This window comes from Lucilia cuprina, chromosome 2, assembly GCF_022045245.1.
Source record: "Lucilia cuprina isolate Lc7/37 chromosome 2, ASM2204524v1, whole genome shotgun sequence".
Classification (NCBI taxonomy): Eukaryota; Metazoa; Arthropoda; class Insecta; order Diptera; family Calliphoridae; genus Lucilia; species Lucilia cuprina.
Genome location: NC_060950.1, coordinates 17,734,487 through 17,757,432, shown reverse-complemented (window position 1 = coordinate 17,757,432; position 22,946 = coordinate 17,734,487). Strand labels below are relative to the sequence as shown.

Genomic DNA, 22,946 nt, shown 5'->3' with positions numbered 1-22,946 from the left:
TCACAGATTATCGTTGTTTTTGCTCTATCTCTTCTAGTTTCCAAAATAAATGGACTTTTATGTTTTCACTCAAAAAATTGATTTTTCACTCAAATAATCGATTTTTGTCGGGAAATAAAAGTGATCACAGATTATCGTTGTTTTTGCTCTATCTCTTCTAGTTTCCCAAATAAATAAACTTTTATGTTTTTATTAAAAAAATCGATTTTTGTTGGGAAAATAAAAGTGATCACAGATAATCGTTGTTTTTGCTCTATCTCTTCTAGTTTCCAAAATAAATGGACTTTTAATTTTTCTCAAAAAATCGATTTTTCACTCAAATAATAGATTTTTGTTGGGAAATAATAGTGATCACAGATTATCGTTGTTTTTGCTCTATCTCTTCTAGTTTCCAAAATAAATGGGCTTTTATGTTTTTACTCAAAAAATCGATTTTTTACTCAAATAATCGATTTTTATGTTTTTACTCAAAAAATCGATTTTTCACTCAAATAATCGATTTTTGTTGGGAAATAATAGTGATCACAGATTATCGTTGTTTTTGCTCTATCTCTTCTAGTTTCCAAAATAAATGGACTTTTATGTTTTTACTCAAAAAATCGATTTTTCACACAAATAATCGATTTTTATGTTTTTACTCAAAAAATCGTTTTTTCACTCAAATAATCGATTTTTGTTGGGAAATAATAGTGATCACAGATTATCGTTGTTTTTGCTCTATCTCTTCTAGTTTCCAAAATAAATGAACTTTTATAATTCATTCAAATAATCGGTTTTTGATGGGAAATAATCATAGATTGTTGTTGTTTTCAATATATCCTCCTTGTTTCTAAAATAAATAGACATTTATGTTTTCACTAAAGAAATCGATTTTTTGTATTTGAATTTAAAATTATTGTCATTTATTTTAAATTATTTCGATTTATAAAAGGCTTTTTACTTCCATAACTACAACTTAGATTTATTTTAGACTAAGATATGATGTTTGTATAAAAATACAATTAATTTTGATCCCCACATAACCGAACGAAATAAACTGCTTATTAAAACTTTATAAATACAATAATTTATTACATGTCTAACGATATAACATTTTCCCCCACTTAAACGATTAAAATTTAAATTATGGCAACATGAAGAAATGGCAATTTTAACTTTAAACAGAATTTCTGTTAAGTTTTTTTTTTAAAGAAATGCAATTAAAATTATTAATAAAACTTAAAGTTAAATTATTTTTTTACAAAAAGAAAACTCTTAAGTGAAACATACATACACGGGCAAATTTGGCTTAAATTTTAAACAATACGAACTATTTATTTTCTATGTATTGCAATTAATTTTAAAATGTGTTAAGAGAAAAACTCTTAAATATCAATTAAAGAAAAATTAAGTAAAAAATAATAAATTAAGTATTTTTAAATGAGTACTTATTTGTAAATGTTTTAAAAAGGCACTTTTAAAGCACTAATTACAAAAATTAGAACAAACAATTTAACTTAAACCTACAAACATTACTGATGCTCAGACCCAATACTGATTACGCCTTAGCAAGGGATTACTAGGCGGCGCCGAAGGCGGTGTGGCTGATGCTGCTTGCCCTGTACTCTGCGGTACACTGGAGTAACCACCGAAATCATTGGGCATATCACAGGAAGAACTCCAAGTATCATTTTCCAATTGATAGGGATTATAGCGTTGTGGCAGCATCATTTGTTGGGCATCACAAGGATCATCGGTTTCATCTTCATCGGGATCATAGTCTGGATAGTCGTGTTTATACGATTCAACTGGTATAATTTTACAGTGTGGTATATTACTAAAACCTGGTAAAGGTGTAGAATTTCCCGTAACGGGCACTGAATCAGCCTCTGAGCTGGCATAATGATGGGCATGATGATGTGTTAGATGGTGTTGAGGTGAAACTGATGTTAGATCTGGTGGGCAGGGCAAAGAGGGCGGTTGATCTTTGGATATATTTGCTTTGTGACGTTTTAAATAACGGAACTTTAGTATCAGCATTATAATCAAAATACACATGAGCAAAATAATAAGAGCACAAATAATGGCCACATAATTTAAAGAGAAATCGGTGGCAGCCTTAGTAACAGTGCCATTATCTTCCACCGCTTGTCGGTAAACAATTTTTACAGAGGCTTGAGCTGGCTGTACGGTTTTTATATGCAATTGATAATCAAATCTGTCCACATCTTGTGTTGTTCCCTCCACAGTTTCATAAGGTATAAAATACACCACCCCACTTCTTAATTCCTTATAGGAGAAAGTATTTGTAGGTCTTTCATTAGGACTATCTGCTGCCAGTCCTGTGCTACGTATAATTTTTCTTATTTGTCCTGTAGTGGGTAGTTTTGTTATTAAAAATTTCGGATTAAATTTATTCAGTTTCAAAGACAAAGGATTATCTGCCACTAGCAAAGACATTAAACGTATTTTTTCTCCTTCCTTTATACCTTTCATGGATATATCGGTAATTTTGATAACCGGTTCCACTTGCACTAAAACATCTATAGTGGCAGCATAATTGGTGCCCGGAACATAAGCTGATACCTGAAACGTATCATTTGATCTATTCAAATCGGTTTGCATATAGTTAATCTGGCCCGTTTCCAAAAGATGTTGATTAAATCTCAAAGTAGGCTGATGTTTTAACACTATAATACCATACAAAGGAGAATTGGTAATATTATAGGCCAATCGTACCGGTTGGACATTGGTTCTCAATCCAATATGATCCAATTTCATGACTGCTGTTGTAGAACCCTGCTGCACTTCTACGGGTGTTTGTTGATCGGCTGGCAGCAAAGAAATCGGTGCAATTTTGATGGTAAAGACCTCGTAGGCTGGATTAAATTTACCATCGGAAACGGTAAAACAAAAAGTTGTGGACTGCGGTGTTCCAAAATGAACATAAACTATGCGATCATTATTGATATCTGCTTGGGTAAATTGATTGGAATAAGCTAGTAATTCCTCGGCCTCACCATCTTTAGAGAGTTTCTTTAAAACTCCCAAAGTAGGGCCGCTCATTACATCATATATAATTTCTTCGGGCGGAGTGTCTTTGTCCTCGGTTAAGAGAACATTGCGGGTAATAGTGCGATTTTCTCCCTCCACCACAGTCATTTGGGGAGAGTGTGTTACCAGCTTAAAGATTTGATCATTAATGGGATTTATAGAGACAGGAATGGTGAGATTGCATAGGAAAATGTTGCTGTTAAAGGAAAAAGATATCAAAAATGTAGCTTATAACATTAATAGGCTCCTACTTACCCCTGTTCCAAATATACTGACATCAAAATCGTATCCTCCAAAGTGTCGGTATGATCGTGTATATAATACACCTTCTTGGTAAAGAAATCACTGGGATGAAACTTTTGCATGGGTCGAAATTCATGACCCAAACCTATAGAGCCATGACTGGGCTTTTGAAAAGCCTCTATATACAATTCGGGATTATTCAAACCCGCACGGGTCTTCAAATATTCCAACATTTTTGAAAAATCCAATTTTATAGGCACCGAACCACCCTCATCCACTGTCAACTTGGAGACTGGTAAAAATCTCAGTAAACCTCCCGAAGATACCGATATTTCAATATTAAACTTTTGATCCAGCAAACGATCACTACGCTCAGCAATAACATCAAAATAAAATGAATCATTTATGCGAAATTCTATAATAACAGCAGTATGTTCATAGAATATACGACCATTATCTATATCATCTTGGGTAAACTCGGAAACTTCTCGAGCCGAACCAGTTTCCGTTTCCATGTCCTCATTAATAATGCGACCCAAACTAGGCGGTACAGTTATATTATAACGTATTTCTCTCTCCTCATCGGAACATTTGAAAAACAAATGATCGCGTAAAATTTGTTTTTTAGTCAAAGGAAAAACATGTAAATTTTCATTACGATCCTCGATAATTTCTATGGGTTTAATGGCGATATTAAGCAATTGTTCCGTGGTATTGAATAAACCATCGGTGACAATAAAAGACATTTCATTGCGACGGGAATTGGAGTCGTGAATAAAATAGATCTGTTCATTGTTAATATCATTCTGGGTAAAAGATTCAAGTTTTCTTTCCGGGGCCGTTTTATAAGCTAAATAACCACCATAGATGTGATGTATAATGAATGTTAGATTCTCAGCGGGTGTATCATAATCTCGAGCCACTAAGGATACAAGAAAGTATAAGTTTATCACTTTAATTAGTTGCAATACTTTCTACTTACTTAAGTCCGTGTAACGTATTACATATCTCCCTCCATTCCAAACTTGCAATCCCGTGTTTGTTACCACCATGGGCAGTTCATCATTTACTGGAATAATAGAAAATTCCAATTCAAATGGTTCACTTTCCTTATTACGAGCTGTGGCTATTATGGTCATGGTATCAGTGGAATTTTCACTGCCATTGTGTATGTATTGAATGGATCCCTGATCCAATTGTTTTTGTGTAAATCTTTTAACCTTCGAATTGGCAGCCATTATATAGCCCGATGTAGGATTTATCGTTATAATATATTCCAATATTTTGCCTCTATAGTATTCGGAAAATGGTTGTATATCGGAGGCACTCAACTGAACCGTTTTACCTTCAACCACAGATATAACATTCGAATGCATATACAACTTCTCGGGTATGATAACAATGCGCAGCATTAGATTTCTTAGCCATGTTATGCCGTTGGTAACATCGAAAACGAAATAATCGGTGGATTGATTTACCCCCGCCTGTATGTAGAACATTTTTTCCGTATTTATGGCCAATTGATCGAATACTTTACAGTTGTATTCATCATCGAAAGACATAGATTGCATTTCCAAGTAGCCATGTAGGGGAGAGGAGGTCACCAGAAAGGTTATGTCTCCGGGAGAGATGTTGGGGTGAACGACCTTAAAGGGAGAAAATGGAAAGATCATTTGAGTTAAATAAATGTCAAAACGAAGATACAAGGCGACCAACTAAGATCAACTAAGTACAAACCGGAGGGTACACCTTTTCGGACTTACCTCTAAAATATCTCTTGATATCAGAACACTTGTTGACTCTTCCACATACAAAGTTTGATTCTTCTTGACTTGCAAAGATTCCCAATAGGCAGAAGGATATATTCGAAACATAACCTCACCCTCGGCGGTAATATTCTTAATATGGACCCGATATCTAAAATAAAGAAAAAAATAAAATACAATTTCCTTAAAATTAAAAGACATCATCCTCATTTACCTCACTTTATCCATGGTAGCGGGTTCGGTATTCCAATACACTAAACGGTCCCTCTCAATATCCAAATGAGTAAAGTTATTCAACGAAGTCAAATTGGAGGACTTATAATGCAAAGAAGAAGACGAAGAACCATCTTCTGTTGCTCGTGGTCTACCCAAATACTTGACAATACCATAGGCCGGCTTTGTAACCTCATAGTAGATTTCATCCAATTTCATATCCAAATTTGTTTCCAATATAAAATCTTTATTTCGTAAAATAACAAATTTACCCTCCTGCACTATGGTGGCATTTGTAGGCAGCATAGACACAAAAGCATCGGAGGCATGTATCTCCAACAAACCATTGACTTCATGTTGGCGATCGGTAACAATGAAAGAAGCTGTACCCACATCAGCACCACTATGTTGAAACATAATGCGACGATTGGCAATGTCATCTTGGGTAAAGCTATCCACAAAATGACCTGATTTATAAAAGGCACCATTTGTACAAGATATATGGATATAATGAATATCTGAATTATTAGTGTTAACATCAGCATCTAAATACTGTAAAACCTCTGTATTCAAAGTACGTATGCCACCACGCATAACATGGAAAATACGCTCCATAGTACGATACGGAGGATTATCATTATTCAATTTGATGCGAACCTCAATATTAGAAACATATTGCAGATCCGTATCATCACTGGATAAGATCAATAAATCAAACGAATCATCAGTGGACTCGGTGTCATCATGACAATAGTAAATTTCATTCAAAAACAATTGTTCTAAAGTAAACTCTGTTATGGTCAAAAGTTTCATATCACGCTCATCATAACGACACAAAGTACCATGTTCCGGTTTATTAGTCACTAGAAATTGAAGACTTTCATAGATATTGAAACGTATTTCAAAGTGATTTTTTGTTATTAACGCTCTATCGCCCTCTTGAACGTGAAGAATTTCGGGAGTTTGATAAGACATTTTACTGGTTAACTCTTCCAAGGGTGTAAACATAATTTTCAATTGACCCACTACATCATCACATTCTGCTACGGAGACAATAAATTCGAGATAGTCGGAGAAACTGGAATAGGAATTGTGATGAGTTTTATAACGTATTCGATTTTTATCGATATCAAGTTGTGTAAAGGAGTCCATTTCCTGGAAGAGTTAAGATAGAAAATTTTTGTTGTGATAAACGTTCTCAACTAAAACTGAACTAGAACTGAACTAGAACTGAACTAGAACTGAACTACAACTGAACGAGAACTGAACGAGAACTGAACTAGAACTGAACTAGAACTGAACTAGAATTGAACTGAAACTGAACTAGAACTGAACTAGAACTGAACTAGAACTGAACTGAAACTGAACTAGAACTGAACTAGAACTGAACTAGAACTGAACTAGAACTGAACTAGAACTGAACTACAACTGAACTAGAACTGCACTAGAACTGAACAAGAACTGTTTTAGAACTGAACTAGAACTGAACAAGAACTATTTTAGAACTGAACTATAACTGAACTAGAATTGAACTAGAAATGAGCTATGACGGAACAAGTTAACACGAGAAATCAACAGTTTTATTTCATACTTACATCCGATATACAGCCACGAAAACTAGCCAGATCACTTATAAATTCGGGTGAATATTCTCCAGGTCCGCCTAAAAATGTACCAAAATGAACATTTAAAGCACCCATCTCTGGCGGTAATGTTTTCCTTATTATATTGCCATCAACTTGTAAAGTAATATTATTTTCATAACGCTGTACGGCCACATCATGCCAATCGAGATCATTAAGCTTCTGTTTTTTAGGTGAACGCAACTGCAAAGCGTAAAAAAAACAAGAAAAAGGAAATGAAAAATCATGAAAACTATTAAATTTTTGCTCTTTAAAACTAGGAATGTAGTTGTTAAAATATTTAAAACTTAAAACAGAAATGTTTGTGTAATTAAAGCTTTTAGTTTTTTTTTTGCTTCTTACCTGCACCACATTGCGTTCTATTTTGTAGGTGAAACTAATGGCTCCAGCCTCTAAACGCATTAGACAATAATCGGTACGACCATGCGCCATAAACACAAATGAATTCTCTTGATGTGTGCGAAATTTAACACGAATATTTGTAGACATTTTTGCCTCCTGCAGTGGCATCGATATATAACCATCGCCAAAGAATGAAACTGAAATTAGAGATTTAAAGATGTAAGGAGGAAAAAAATCCAATTATTTTTGTTATTTATGTGTAAATGAGGAATTTTTACAAGCTGATCTTTAAATAAAAAAAAAAATAAAGCAAATTTAATTAAAATGATTATTGTAGCTGGAACGCGATCTATTATCTTAACGCTACAAGGAGGGGATGAGTTTCTTAGAGATTTTTACATAAATTTATGTTTGTTGATTTTATTTTATGACTTTAGATTGAGTTTGTAATTTATTTTCATTATAATTTGCGTGAGAAAGACTTTGTTAAGATTTCTTTATGACTGTGCATATAGATTTGATCGTTATCGTGGATTTGTAAGTATCAAGTTAGCACTTTTGTAATTTGTCGTGGTTGTCAAGTGCAGTAATATAACTGAGTTTAAAACCCATTGGAATGTTGAGGTTGATTTTGGAAAACGGTAAATTTTTATAAGGAGAAAATTGTGCATAATTTTTAAAGAAATTTTTCTTCAAGATCACTAATTAATTGATCAAAATATGTATGTTTCCCCAATATAGTTTAAATAGTTTACATTAAATGAAAATTTTAGCTTTAAACATCAAAAACGTATAAAAATTTCAATACTTTGATTGTGTTTTTTTTATAATAATAACTTTAATATTTTTTCAATATTAAAAACTATCTTTTTAGCTAATGACGATCATTATGATCATTAAAATTATATCTCAACTACATATTATTATCTTCTGATATTGTTAGCAAACATTTAATAGCAGCCAATAAAATCACTATCAAATAAACATATAAAATAATAAAAAATTCTTAAAAATAAACATAAAACAAACAAAACGAACCAAAAACGCCATAAATATAACATTTGTGAACATTGTCTAAATAGCAAAAGGCGTAATCTCATGTAAAATATCTTCAAACATGTGTTAGATGATTTTTCCCTAAGAAAAACTAATGAAAAATACACAAAACGCTTTTAAAAGCAAATAAAAGAAAAAATTGCTTGCTTTTTAAGGTAATAAACGAAATTTTAAAATAACTCGTTAAAATATTTTTAATAGAATTGCGATCACAATCTGCAATTAAATTAATGAATAAATTTTTAGAATAAATTTACATACATACAAATGTATTTATGTTTTATTTTTTATTTTCAAAAATTCCTTCCAAAAAGTTTTATGCAATTTTTATTTTTCCTAAGAATTTTTTGTAACACAATTCATTGAATTTTTATTAGTTCTGTTGTGTGTAAAACATTGTTAAAAACTTTTTCAACATATGAATATGTTGATGAGTGTATTTCGTCAAAAGCTAAAGGCAGTTCAAGAAAAATGTGTGTGTCTGTATGTCTATTAGCAGTTGCTAATAGGGGGAAGTATACCTAGGAGGTAACATATAATTAGTTAAAATTTATTGTTTTCACATTTTTGGTCTTGGGAATAGATCATTATATATATAGTGTTAACAATTTGCCGAAAATCTTGGTCATGGCTGAGTTTTTGATATTGGCTGTAGATCAGCCAATTTGATCTATAGACAAGACTATAGATTGATCAATAGTCAAGACTATAAACTGATCTATAGTCAAGAATATAAACTGATCTATAGTCAAGAATTTAGAATAAATATATACTGATATATCTTAATATCTATAGTATTGACTATAGATCAATCTATAGTCTTGATTATAGATCAATCTATAGTCAATTTATAGTCTTGACTACAGATCAATCTACAGTCAATCTAAAGTCTTGACTATAGATCAATTTCAATCAAATCAATAGTCTTGACTATAGATCAATCTCAATATAGATAAATCAATAGTCTTGACTATAGATCAATCTATAGTCAATCTATAGTCTTGACTATATATCAATCTATACTCTAGACTATAGATCAATCTATAGTCTAGACTATAGATCAATCTATAGTCTAGACTATAGATTAATCTATAGTCTAGACTATAGATCAATCTATAGTCATGACTACAAATCAATCTATAGTCTTGATTATAGATCAATCTATAGTCTTGATTATAGATCAATCTATAGTCTTGATTATAGATCAATCTATAGTCTTGACTATAGACCAATCTATAGTCTTGACTATAGATCAATCTATAGTCTTGACTATAGATCAATCTATAGTCTTGACTATAGATCAATCTATAGTCTTGACTATAGATCAGTCTATAGTCTTGACTATAGATCAATCTATAGTCTTGACTATAGATCAATCTATAGTCTTGACTATAGATCAATCTATAGTCTTGACTATAGATCAATAGTCTTGACTATAGATCAATCTATAGTCTTGACTATAGATCAATCTATAGTCTTGGCTATAGATCAATCTATAGTCTTGACTATAGATCAATCTATAGTCTTGACTATAGATCAATCTATAGTCTTGACTATAGATCAATCTATAGTCTTGACTATAGATCAATAATATATAGTCTTGACTATAGATCAATCTATAGTCTTGACTATGGATCAATCTATAGTCTTGACTATAGATCAATCTATAGTCTTGACTATAGATCAATCTATAGTCTTGACTATAGATCAATCTATAGTCTTGACTATAGATCAATCTATAGTCTTGACTATAGATCAATCTATAGTCTTGACTATAGATCAATCTATAGTCTTGACTATAGATCCAATCTATAGTCTTGACTATAGATCAATCTATAGTCTTGACTATAGATCAATCTATAGTCTTGACTATAGATCAATCTATAGTCTTGACTATAGATCAATCTATAGTCTTGACTATAGATCAATCTATAGTCTTGACTATAGATCAATCTATAGTCTTGACTATAGATCAATCTATAGTCTTGACTATAGATCAATCTATAGACTTGACTATAGATCAATCTATAGTCTTGACTATAGATCAATCTATAGTCTTGACTATAGATCAATCTATAGTCTTGACTATAAATCAATCTATAGTCTTGACTATTGATCAATCTATAGTCTTGACTATAAATCAATCTATAGTCTTGACTATAGATCAATCTATAGTCTTGACTATAGATCAATCTATAATCTTGACTATGGATCAATCTATAGTCTTGACTATAGATCAATCTATATATCTTTATATAGTCTTTACCATTGATCAACCTATCGTCTTGATTATAGATCAATCTATAGTCTTGACTATAGATTAATCTATAGTCTTGACTATAGATCAATCTATAGTCTTGACTATAGATCAATCTGTAGTCTTGACTATAGATCAATCTGTAGTCTTGACTATAGAACAATCTGTAGTCTTGACTATAGATCTGGGCTATAAATCAATCTATAAATTTCACTATAGATCAATCTATAGTCTTGACTATAGATCAATCTATAGTCTTGACTATAGATCAATCTATAATCTTGACTATAGATCAATCTATAGTCTTGACTTAGTCTTCATCTTATTAGAGTTTCGTCTATAGTCCCAACTATATACATATATTTTTTGCGTAAAAAATCACCTTAGCACATTATTCTCTTGGGTTACCTACCCAGCCCTTTCTGAATTTGTCTTAAAATATTTTTCTTTATTCTTATGTTACTCAAAATTTATTAATTTCATTCTCAACCTTTTTTCTTTAACACATAAATATGAAATATATTTGTTGTTCTATGATTTTAAAAACAAAATTTAATTTTTTTTACGTAAAGATGTTGTCCACATCTTGTTTTTATAGTTTTTACAGTGTTTTTCTTTCGAGTGTGTCTGTGTGTGTTTGTTGCTATTCTTCTATATCTGTTGCAAATATGGGTCAATCATATGATATTGTTGTTGTCTTCTAGAAGAGTTTTTGTATTCTTAACTACTTGAAGATTATGGTTAATTGGTGCTAAACAATCTTAGAGGAATAATATTATTTTTAGAGATTTTTATTTTTTGACAGATTTGTTCATTTGTTTTCCGCTGATGATGTTTAGTAATGAGAATGAAAAAACCATCTGGTATTTGTTTATTTAGGTTTTATTTATATTGTAACAGAAAATTGTTGTAATTTGAGTTAGTCAGATTTTATTTTAGGAAAATGATAACCTTAAAATTAGTTACATTTGAATATGTGAGTTGTTTTTGAAGGATTTGAAAAAAAAGTAGAATAAGGATTTCAATAGGAGCGAGATTAATGTTAGTACTTAGTAAAGATTAATGATGATGATTGATTGTTTAGATATGAAAAAATCAGTCATTAATTTTTTACCTCTAAACACTTGTCTACTGCTGATCGTGGATTCTAAAATGATCCTTGTTTCGTTGATTTTAACCTTTTTTAAATAGCCTTGTAAATAACCTATAAATATTCTTAATTTCTTAATTGAATCATGTTCTTTTGTTTTTCTACTTAATTATAAGCTATTTATCTTAAGTCAAATATACAAAAAAACGTTTTTTTATCTTTAAGAGATCAATGCACGATTTTTACTGAGTTCATTCATAAACAAATTAAAAAATCCAAGCCAAAATAATCATAAAACCAAAAATGGTTTAGACACGACCAAAAATACCCCAAAATACTATATTCGGACTAACCCAGCAAACATTTTCAAGTAAATTAAAAAAAAAAATATTTATTAAACTTTTTTAAATTTCCTTAAACATAAAGGGACCTTTATCTTAATAATTCCAGTGAAAATTTATGGGCGTTAAGTAGATCAACATTTGCTGGATGTTTTTCTTTAGAGTTTTCAAAAGGTGCAACCTTAGAAATCTCCCAGAGTAATGTATATGTATGTACGTCACTCAAATAAAGTCCGCCTCCTGAATTTGCAATCATTCGTTGATAATCCAATTGGTTTACTGGGTTATTTAAAAAGCTACTGACTATTTTTAATACAGTTGTTTTTACAATTAGTATAATATAAACAAAATTGAATGTATGGTCGGACATGGTCGCCATATGATACCCTACATGGCCACACTGCCAGACAGACAGAAGGATGGACATAGCTAAATCGACTCAGGAAGTGATTCTGAGCCGATTCGTATACTCGTGTAGGATAAATATTTGTGGTTGTTACAAGCATCAGCACAAACGCATATTACCCTCCCCTTCATAGTGGTGTAGGGTGTAAAAACAATAATATTAAACATATTTGCGTCCTCAATTTTTCGTTTATAGTTGAGGGAAAAAAGTGTGAGTGCGAGACCATGTTGTATTTATGCCAAAAATAAGAAAAGAATAAATTAATTACAAAAGACTTCAAGTGAAATAAAGTCAGTCGTCATATTTACATTTAGTTATAAACAAATTTTGCACTGCATGGCTGTGGTGGAGCAGAAGTGGGCAACATCTTTAAAGGAAGTGGAATAGAAAAAAAAGCACCAGGACAGAATTTGATTTTGTCTGTAGCTTGGTCTATAGTCTAGTCTATAGTCTAGTCTATAGTCTAGTCTATAGTCTAGTCTATAGTCTAGTCTATAGTCTAGTCTATAGTCTAGTCTATAGTCTAGTCTATAGTCTAGTCTTTAGTCTAGTCTATAGTCTTGTCTATAGTCTAGTCTATAGTCTAGTCTATGGTCTAGTCTATAGTCTAGTCTATAGTCCAGTTTATAGTCTATAGATCAGTCTAGTCTTTAGTTTAGTCTAGTCTATAGTTTAGTCTTGATAACAGTGTGGTCTATAATCTTGATATTGTCCTTGACAATAATCTCGTCATGGCGACAGTGTGATCTAGAGTCGTGTATTAAGCAATTACGTGCCTTATTATTCCCATCGCAGACTGTTTCCCACCGAACAAAGACCCCAAATGGAAGTGTTAAGAAAGATTAAGCAACAGCAACAAGAAGACATAGAACAACAAAAAGATATTAATAATCTTAAAATAGCTGCCACATAGACCACATACAACAAACAGCAGCAACAACAACAAGATTGATCGTACAGTTGTCTACTTTAGCAAATTTCCCGTTGCCTGCAATTGTTTTTATTGTTGTTGTTCTAGTCGCTGCTGTTGCTGCTGGTTAAATAAAGTGTGCAAAATAAAAGTAAATGCATCAGTGCAACTAAACACTCAACGCATTTTTCACGCTTGACATTTGACTTGTAAAAGCACATTCTAGTCATGATTAGTTTTTTTTTTTGTTGTTTGTTGTTTTATTTTATTTACAATTTTATTTTTTTCTATTTATTTGAGTTGTTTGCAACATTAAACGTGCAACAAGAACATTGTCGATCACATGCCGACAATAACACTGAAAGTTCTACCATTTGTGTGTAATATAAAGCTAAAGTTAGTCAAGGACAGGGGTTTAAAAGGGTGAAATGATTAAAAGTTCCTATTAAAATCAAATTTATTTGTTTTTTCGTTTGTAATTTCATAAATGCACTCCTTTAAAGTTCTGCTGTTTACATAGTCACAACACCCAATTGATTTTAATTTTAAATTTTACATTTAAAATGTAAGATTTTCTTTGTTAATTTTTCATGTTGGTCCGTCCGTCCGTCCGAACGATCGTCTTCTATTTTATTTTTTCAATAATTTCGCGCTTATGGTGCGTGACGTCATTTTCTTAAAAAAAAAAACGACTTTGTGCCTGTGTGCGTTTGAATGTGTATATAATTTTGTGTGTGAGTGTGTCACACATCAGGATGATTCATTCCCGATTTTTTTTCTTAATTTCTTCTTTTAGTTTTCACAACTTTTGTGTGTGTTTTTTTTATTCACATGTGATAGTTATTGAACCTCGCGCGTTATTTTCACTTTTTAGCCTCATTAATTTTATTTTGAAAATACTAGATGATGATTTTCGTTTAAATTAAGTTTTGTTTTTATTTATTTATTATTTTGTTTGTTTTTTTTTACAATTATATTTGTTTGCCAATTTTTAATGATTTGTTTCAGAGAATATATTTTATTGAGATTTTGAACTGGCGATTTTTTATGATTTTCCTTAAGTGATGTTTATGAGGACATTTAGACTGTGACAAGCTGTTTTTATAGTAGTAGTTCTAGTAAGACTACAGTGAAATAGTTTGTGTATTTGGATTTACGGCTAGGCTTGTAACATCCAAAAGTAGTGGTTCCACATTTAGTTAATTGGACCTGATTTAAGATAGTCCACCTATATGTCCACATAGTCTTACCTATAGTATTGACTATAGTATTATTTTAATCGTCTCTATAGTATTTTGGTCTTGACTATAGTTCGTCTAGAGTTCTTTACTATAGTCGCTTTTATAGTCTTGATTATAGTCTTATCTGTAGCCTAGTCCATAGTCCTTGCATGAGTCTCCTCAATAGTGTTAAATAAAGTCTCGATTATAGCCTTATCTATAGTTTTGATAGTCTTATCTATAGTGTTGACTATAGTCTTGTCTTTAGGATTGATTATAGTCCGTCTAGAGTTTTTCACTATAGTTGCTTCTTTAGTCTTGACTATAGTTTGTGTAAAGTATTGTCTATAGTCTACAGATTACAATCTAGGCAATAGTCTCGTCTTTATTCTATAGTTTCAAATATAGCCTCCATTATAGTCTCATCTATGTCTTGACTATAGTTTTGTCTGTAGTGCAGACTATAGTCTTTACTGTAGGCATACCTGTAATATTGACTATGGCCTTTTCTCTAGTTTTATCCATTTCTATCTATGGTATTGACTATAATCTTATCTATAGTCGCGTTAGTGTTATTCACTATATTCGCCCCTATAGTCTGCTATATGTTATCTATAGTATCGACTATAATTCAATCTTTATTCTAGTAAATATTTTTGCAATTGTTACGTCTTTATTCTATAGTTATTCTATAGTTTAGTATAGTCTCGATTTATGTCTCATCTATTGTCTTTATTATAGTTAATAGTCATGCCTTAAGTGATGTCCTTTGTGTTGACTTGTCGTTAGTTTTGTTCGTAGCCGCATCTATAGTATTGACTATAGTCCTGATTTCATCGCCTATATAGTGGCGTTTTTTGCCTTGACTATAGTTTAGATTTCTTCACTATAGTCACCACTATAGTCTTGACTAAAGTTTGTATATAGTTTTAACTATAGTCTAAGTGTGTAGTGTATAGTCTATAATCTTGAATATAGTCTCGACTATAGTATCGTCTATTGTCTTGACTATAGTCTTAATAATAGTGCAGACTATATGTCATATCAGTAGTATCGTCTATAGTTATATTTCTAGTCATGTCTATTGTGTTGACTATAGTCTAGTTCGAAGTATTGTCTGAAATCTTGCTCCTAGTATCGTCTCTAGTCTTTCCTCCATTTTTATGGATAATAGTAAAATTTTCGAATTGTAGAAAATTTACAATCAATTCCCTTTTTTACAATACATATCGATCATTTATTTCATAGAAAGTTTTCTACAAATTTGAAATCGTAAACAAAACTTACGATCTATTTTCTCTTATAGAAAACTTGCGATCACTTTTCCTTTTATAAAAGTTTAACGATCAATTTTACTATCAATATGAAATTAGCCATTTTATTTTATAGAAAATTCACGATCAATTTTTGTTTTCTAAAAAAACAATGATCAATTATATTATTATAGACAATTATCACCTAAGTTTCTTTTCACAGAGAATTCACGATCAATTTTCCTTTAACAGATAATTCACGATAAATTTTCTTTTACACAAAATTCACTATCAATTATCATTTTGTAGAAATTTATCGATCAACTTTCTTTCTAAAGATCATTTCTATTTTTATATAAAATTTACGATCAGTTTTCTATTTATAAAAAAATTACGATCTGTTTTCTTTTTAAAGTATTTTTTTTCTTATAGAAAATCTTTTTATAGAAAGTTCTTGATCAATTTATTTCTATAGAAAGTTTTTTTTATCAATTTTGTTTTTATTTTAAAATACTCTCAATCAATTTTTCGCCTTTACCCAAGCCTTTTTGGTTTAATTAATTAAATTTTTTATTTGATTGTCGATATCTTGGTTGTCAAAGGGTTAAGAAAATTCACTAAAAATATTCCTTTTATTGAAAAATTAACGTTCAAGTTTAAATGGCAAACTTTCGATCAAGTTTTAATTGAAAACTTACAATCAATTTTAATTTAAAAAAATATTTTAATTTCTTTTTATAAAAAATTCATGATCAATGATCATTTTAATGAAAGTGCACAATCAATGATCTTTTTATAGAAAATTTAAAAATTTATTATTTATAGAAACATAAAATGTTGATAATTCTTTTCCTTGAAAATGTCGAGAAAACATATATGACAAAATAGCAAATACTAGGAAAACTGTTTAATTTAAATAAAAAATATTTTCCCCCTAAATTAATGTTTCTAATTAAAAATATCTAAAATTAAAAAAACATGCCACATTTTTATAAAATATTTATAAAAAAAAAAAATTCTTACTCACCTTTCATGCCGCCTCCCAGACGACTCAGTTGTAGTAACAGCAGTAAAATGACAAATACATTTCGTTGTATTAATGCCATATTTTCATTAATTTGTAATCAATCAAAATGAAATTTCATGTAATTTAATACAAATACTGTAGTGGTACAAATCCTAAGTTGTTTATGTATTTAGTTGTGTTGTTGTTTTTATAATTTTAAATTTATTTATTTTTTTTTTTAGATTTTCAACACTTTAATAGATTTTCATGATTGGTTGTTTGGTTTTACGACAAACGGAAAGACGAAGACAATAACAATAAAAAACACGAAAAAAATTTTTAAACATTATTTAAATTTCAGACACCAGCTGTTAAATGTCAGCATTTTTGACACATCTTGGCGGTATTTATTCTCTCTGTACGATGAGAGATTTGATGCTCCTTATTTTGTTTTTTTTTTTTATTAAAGTTTGATTTATTTGATTTTTAATTTTTTTGTATTTTTATAATTTTTTTTTGATTTATTGTTATTACAAATTTGTTTATTTAATTTTTTAGGATCTTACAACTTTTTTTTCAAATTTTGTTTTAATTTTCTGTAAAAAAGATATGAAAAATTTATAAATTTATTTAAAATGTTTATCAGTAAAAAAAAACAAAACAATAACAAACAAAATGAAAATTTTAATTTTTTTTTACAATAAAAGTTTCAAATTTTCAATGATCTTTAAGTTTAGTGAAACGATCAACTAGCTTTTCTAAAACCTTCTCCAAAACTATTGGCAGTTAAAGATTAATCTAAACTTTTATAATATTCTTCCATAATCACTCCTTTAATCATTATATCCACACCTTTAGGAAAAGAAACAAGTTTTTATAAAAAGATCTTCTAAAATTGTTTATTTGTCTACACCCCCCCTGATCGTGTTTTCCCCATCACTTGCTGTCACAACCCACTGCAGGCCACATTACAAGGGTCACATAATTACGTGCACATGCATGAAGAGACAAAAAACAACAAGTTTTCGTTAAAAAGTGTCAAATGCAATTTATACCTAAATTATTTCTTAAGTTTTATTTAAGAAATTTTTTTTCTATAAACATTTTTAATCAAAATATACAATTATACGTAACGCATCAAACTTTAACATTAATATGATCATAATGAAGTTGTTGCTGCATCATTATAAAAAAAACAACAACTTACAGTTATTATCGGGCCCCTTATATTTTTCACATGCAGATGTATTTGATGATGGGTTTTGAATGCAAGAGAATCATCAGCACTATGTGAGTTTTGTTATACAAGTAGTTTGTCTTCCAAAAACATAAATCTTATAAAAATAACATTTGTTTGAGTCTAAAATGTCATATATAGCAACATTTAGAGATATTGGCTGAAGTTAAGAAAGCTGGGGAAGTATAGCTAGATAAGAAAGGGCGTCAACTGAGCAGGAAATAATAAAAAATATTTCTTAAATTTTCTGTTAGCAAACACTCCACGATCAATTTTGTATACAAAGAAAATCCGCAATCAAGTTTATATATATAGAAAGTACACGATCAATTATCTATATACAAAAAATCTGCGGTCAATTTTCTACAGAAATTTTGTTTTTACAAAAAAAAAAAAAAGAATCTAAATAACATACATTATAATGACTACTACATACAAGCTGCATTAGAATGCAAATACTAATTACCTTCAAGTAATATATTATGTAAGTACTTAATTTTTTGTCTTGATATATTGATTTTGAACTTTAATTTTAAAACAAAACAAATAAAAGACGCTGCAGACAATTTTTTCTCTCAGAAACAAAGGTGCTTACTTAACTTCTTATTTGTAGGCGATCGTAGTACTCACTACATAGTATTACTTAACACAAAAGGGAGTTATGTAAATAGTTTTGTTTCTGAGAAATAACACGTTCATGTTTCAATGATGAAATGTCCATCATGGTGTATTGCAATCCCGGGGTAAAGTGGTGCTACCAACACCTCTAGTCTGCCGGGATTATAAACTGGTGATGTCAAATGTATCCTTGACTTCGCCTCGGAATGATTTGGCATGAGGTCTAACCAGAGCACCGTATAATCTGGCACTACGGGTGGCCAGTTGCCCGCAGGACTATGTCCTGGCTAGTCTGTTGGTTGAGGTTCCTTCGGGATCCACATAGTGGTTGTGGTTTAATACCCAAAATCGCGGGGACCATCCATGTACAAAAACTGCTACCTCAGTTCTTCATTGAGGAATTCAGGGGCGCATGGTAGACTGTCACTAGTCTCCCCAGTGGATGAAGAAGACCACCCTAAGATAAGGCCGTCAAGGCACGTTAAATCTTTCGACATTCATTCTATATAATATCTCCCGGGGGTATGTTACCTTGGTGTTATTGCAATCCCGGGGAATAAAGGGGTGGCCAGTACCTCTAGTCTGGCCGGGACTAAAAAATTGGTTACAGTCTACTGCCTGGCTTAGTCCTTACATAGATTGAAAAGAAGTCAGACCAGAGTACCGCATAATCTGGTACTACGGGTGGTCAGTTGCCCGCAGGACTATGTCCTGGCTGGTAAGTTGGTTGAGGTTCCTTCGGGATCCACGTAGTGGCTATTGTTTAAACCCAAATTCGCGGGAAGAGTAAGTTGCGGTTAAAAGACTGATATAAGGTAAAGTTAATATTTCGGGATAAGTTCGGTGCTGTTTTCGAAGTGACAGTCACAGAGGAGTGACTGTGGGTCTAAGCGTTGGAAATGACTTGGTATTAATTGTATATAGCACGGCATGAATGTGAGGTACGGTGGGTCTCACCCCACCCGTCTACCTATAATGAATGTTTCGTATGAATGAAATGTGTGCTGGTTGTATGATGATGGATGAAAGGTACAAATGATACCATTGAATTTTTCTTCCTTGTCCAGATATGTTCAAAGTATACACTGTTCATATCAGAATTACCACAGTGTGTCCCTGTGAGTAAGAATAAAGTCCTCGGCTTATTTGATGGATTCGTACTTCGGTCCACCGGTTACGTCTCTAGGTACTGTTGCCGAACCAACAGAGGCCATCCAATGGTCAGAGATTAGATAGCTCAGGTACTTCAACAAAGTGCTTGTACGTGGACCATGTAAAAAATTGCCACCTTCGTTTTTTATTGAAGGATTCAGGGGCGATGATAGACCGTTGTCAAGTCTACCCAGTGAATGAAAAAGACCACCGTGGGAAGGGCATCATGCCAGGTAGTCACGTAAAGCACTTGACATTTATTATATTTAATGCTTCCCCCTATGCATGTTTTTTTGATAAAGACCCTCATCTTGGTATATTGCAATCCCGTAGAAAAAAGGTGGTACCAGTATCTCCAGTCTGCCGGGACTATAAACTAGTAAGGTCAAATGTATCCTCGGTCTTTTCTTGGAATAATCTGATTCTACGAGTTACCAGTTAGACGCATGGTCTAAATGACCGGCTGATCATTTGATTGAGATACATTCGAGATCCACGTAGTGGTGGAAAGTGGGGGTGTAGGATTGATATACAGTGATTGATGCCCAGGGCAAAGGTGTCAATTAATAACATATTAAAATTGAGCATTAAATGCAAATCGGGTACATGTATCAGATGGGCGAGAGAGATCCTAAGTTTAATTTGTGGTGATGTTGGAAGGACGGGAGGATTGATAGTTAAAGTGCCGGTAGAGTTTCATATGAGTTTTCTCTTTATAGGAAAAGGTCGATCATTTTTTTGTTTTAGAAAAAGATTGATAAATTTTTCTTTTTAAAAAATTGTTAGTCATTAGAAAATTATCGATCATTTTAATTTTTTTTAATTTCGATTTTTTTCTATTTATAGAAATTGATCAATTAGTTATGTTTTTTTCAGAAAATTGTGTTTTATCGATACTATAATGGAATGTGTTCCTTTGAAATTAGGGAACTCTTTCCCGATCCCCGAATAGTTTTACATAGCACACGATTGTCTTCAAGAACACACCCATTTGTTGTCGATTGGCCAGTGGATCGCACAACACATTCCAGGAAAAATTCATTCTTTAGCCGCACTGTTCGTATGTGGAACAAACTTCGTGCAGAAGTATTTCCCACCACTTTTGATCCTCCCTTCCACAACCTATTTTCCTAGTTCCAGCACAATGCACTGCATGAGTGGGGGTCATCCACTGGTCCAAGAAAAAAAAAAAATTGCAGATTTTTTTTCTACAATATTATCGATCACTTTTATTTTTATATAAAACTATATATCAGTTTTCTTTATGCTCAAAATTCTCGATCGTTTTTCTTTTCATAGAAAATTGTTGGTAAATTTTTGGTTTTATGTTTTAAATTGTTGTTTAATTCTCCTTTTGTACAAAATGCTCGATCAGTTTTTGAACTTGTCGATCAATTTTTTGGTCTTATATCAAATTGTTGTTTAATTCTCCTTTTGCACAAAATGCTCGATCAGTTTTCGAAATTGTCGATCAATTGTTTGATAAAAAATCTGCAGATCAATATTCTTTAATTAGAAATTGGCGATCATTTTTTATATATGATCTTTATTACCTTTTATAAAAATTTCCTAACTTTTCGCTTGGCTTACCTTCCCTTTCGTCCCCCTGGCGCATGTAAAGTATATTTAAATCATCACTAATTTAGTTTGTTTCGTGTATATTTTGGATATATATTTATATGTTGAGTTTTCTGTCTCTGTTTTTAATTTATCTCGAAAAAAAAATGCATAAGATTTGTCATTTATGTGTTTTTATATAGATTTAGATTTTCATTTTGAAATCTGTGTAAAATTTCATTACAAAAAAACAACAGCAGCAACAACATACCGCAGAGTATATAAGTACAACTAATTCTAAATTTGTAAAATATTTTTTCTTTAAGGTTTTAAAGTTTGAGATTTTTATTAGTGGCGGCATTTATGGTTTATTTTTAATAAATTTAATGCTTTTTTGATGTAATGCCTGCATAAAGAAGAGCAATGCATTTACGAACTTTTAAAAAAAAGACATATAAAATGATGTTTTATTAAAAAAAGAAATCCCAGACTCAGACAAAAAGTTATAAAATTATGTATTTCTTATACCACCACTAAGACTACTTTTAACAATACTGAAGATTATTTTTTTTTTTTAATAATAAAAAAAATCCGAATGCATTATTTTACGTTTAAAATATTTAACATAAATTTAAAAATGTTTATTTTTTAATAGATTTTCTATCTTCTTTTTTTTTATAACTTTATCGTGTGTTAAATATTTCATATAAATATTTTCTAAATCGTGAAAATATTGTCATAAAATTACTAAATATTCGAAATTTATTTGATCTAAATTTTAATAGTTTGTTTTTATATCGTAAAAATGTTAGTTAAGTGCTAAAAATATAACGGCCTTTTATTGGTAGTGATTAAAGAACTGCATGTAGTCCCCGACGATTTTAGTTTGTTAATATAAACAATTAAATTTAATTAATATTTATATCTTTTCACCTAGATGCACTAAAAATTTAATAAAGTTCCAATATTTTAATATTGATGCTTATAATTGGTTTTTGGTAAATGTTTTGCAATAATGAGAGCAGTCGCCATAAATATTTTTAAAGCTTTTAAATTAAAATTTTTAACACTTTCTAGCAATTAAAATTTTATAATATGATGAAAATAGTGTAATATAGCTAATGGTCTCTAAAATTTAAGATATTTATTTAATACCTATCTATAATCTTGAACAATATCAACTGATCTATAAATGTATCTTGACTATAGATCAATCTATAATATTAACTGTAAGTCAATTTGTAGAATTGACTATTTAGTCTTGACCATAGATCAATCTAAAGTTTTGACTATATATCAACCTATCGTCTTGACTATATATCAATCGTCTTGACTATGGATCAATCTATCGTATTGACTATAGATCAATCTATAGTCTTCACTGTAAATCGATATATATATAGTCTTGCTATAGATCAATCTGAAGTCTTGACTATAAATCAATTTACAGTTTTGACTATAGAAAAATCTAAAGTCTTGACTATGAATCAATTTATAGTCTTGACTATAGATCAATCTATAGTATTGACTATAGATCAATCTATAGTATTGACTATAGATCAATCTATAGTCTTGACTATAGATCAATCTATAGTCTTGACTA

General features: G+C 30.8%; 2 protein-coding genes across 2 annotated transcripts in view; one reads left to right on the top strand and one right to left on the bottom strand.

Annotated features, from left to right (window-relative positions):
* Nucleotides 1–1,262, top strand: part of LOC124419356 (chondroitin sulfate proteoglycan 4-like) — a 3,746-nt gene extending 2,484 nt beyond the window's left edge. Inside the window, exon 5 of the mRNA XM_046948401.1 lies at nucleotides 1,248–1,262. Within this exon, the coding sequence (XP_046804357.1) occupies nucleotides 1,248–1,262 (15 nt within the window). The remainder of the gene's footprint in view (nucleotides 1–1,247) is intronic.
* LOC111677481 (chondroitin sulfate proteoglycan 4) overlaps nucleotides 867–22,946 on the bottom strand; it is a 23,690-nt gene continuing 1,610 nt past the window's right edge. Inside the window, exons 2-6 of the mRNA XM_046950711.1 lie at nucleotides 5,257–6,410; nucleotides 5,040–5,193; nucleotides 4,259–4,922; nucleotides 3,289–4,198; nucleotides 867–3,229 (exon numbers count right to left, since the gene is read on the bottom strand). Of these exons, the coding sequence (XP_046806667.1) occupies nucleotides 1,522–3,229; nucleotides 3,289–4,198; nucleotides 4,259–4,922; nucleotides 5,040–5,193; nucleotides 5,257–6,407 (4,587 nt within the window). The 5' untranslated portion in view covers nucleotides 6,408–6,410 and the 3' untranslated portion in view covers nucleotides 867–1,521. The remainder of the gene's footprint in view (nucleotides 3,230–3,288; nucleotides 4,199–4,258; nucleotides 4,923–5,039; nucleotides 5,194–5,256; nucleotides 6,411–22,946) is intronic.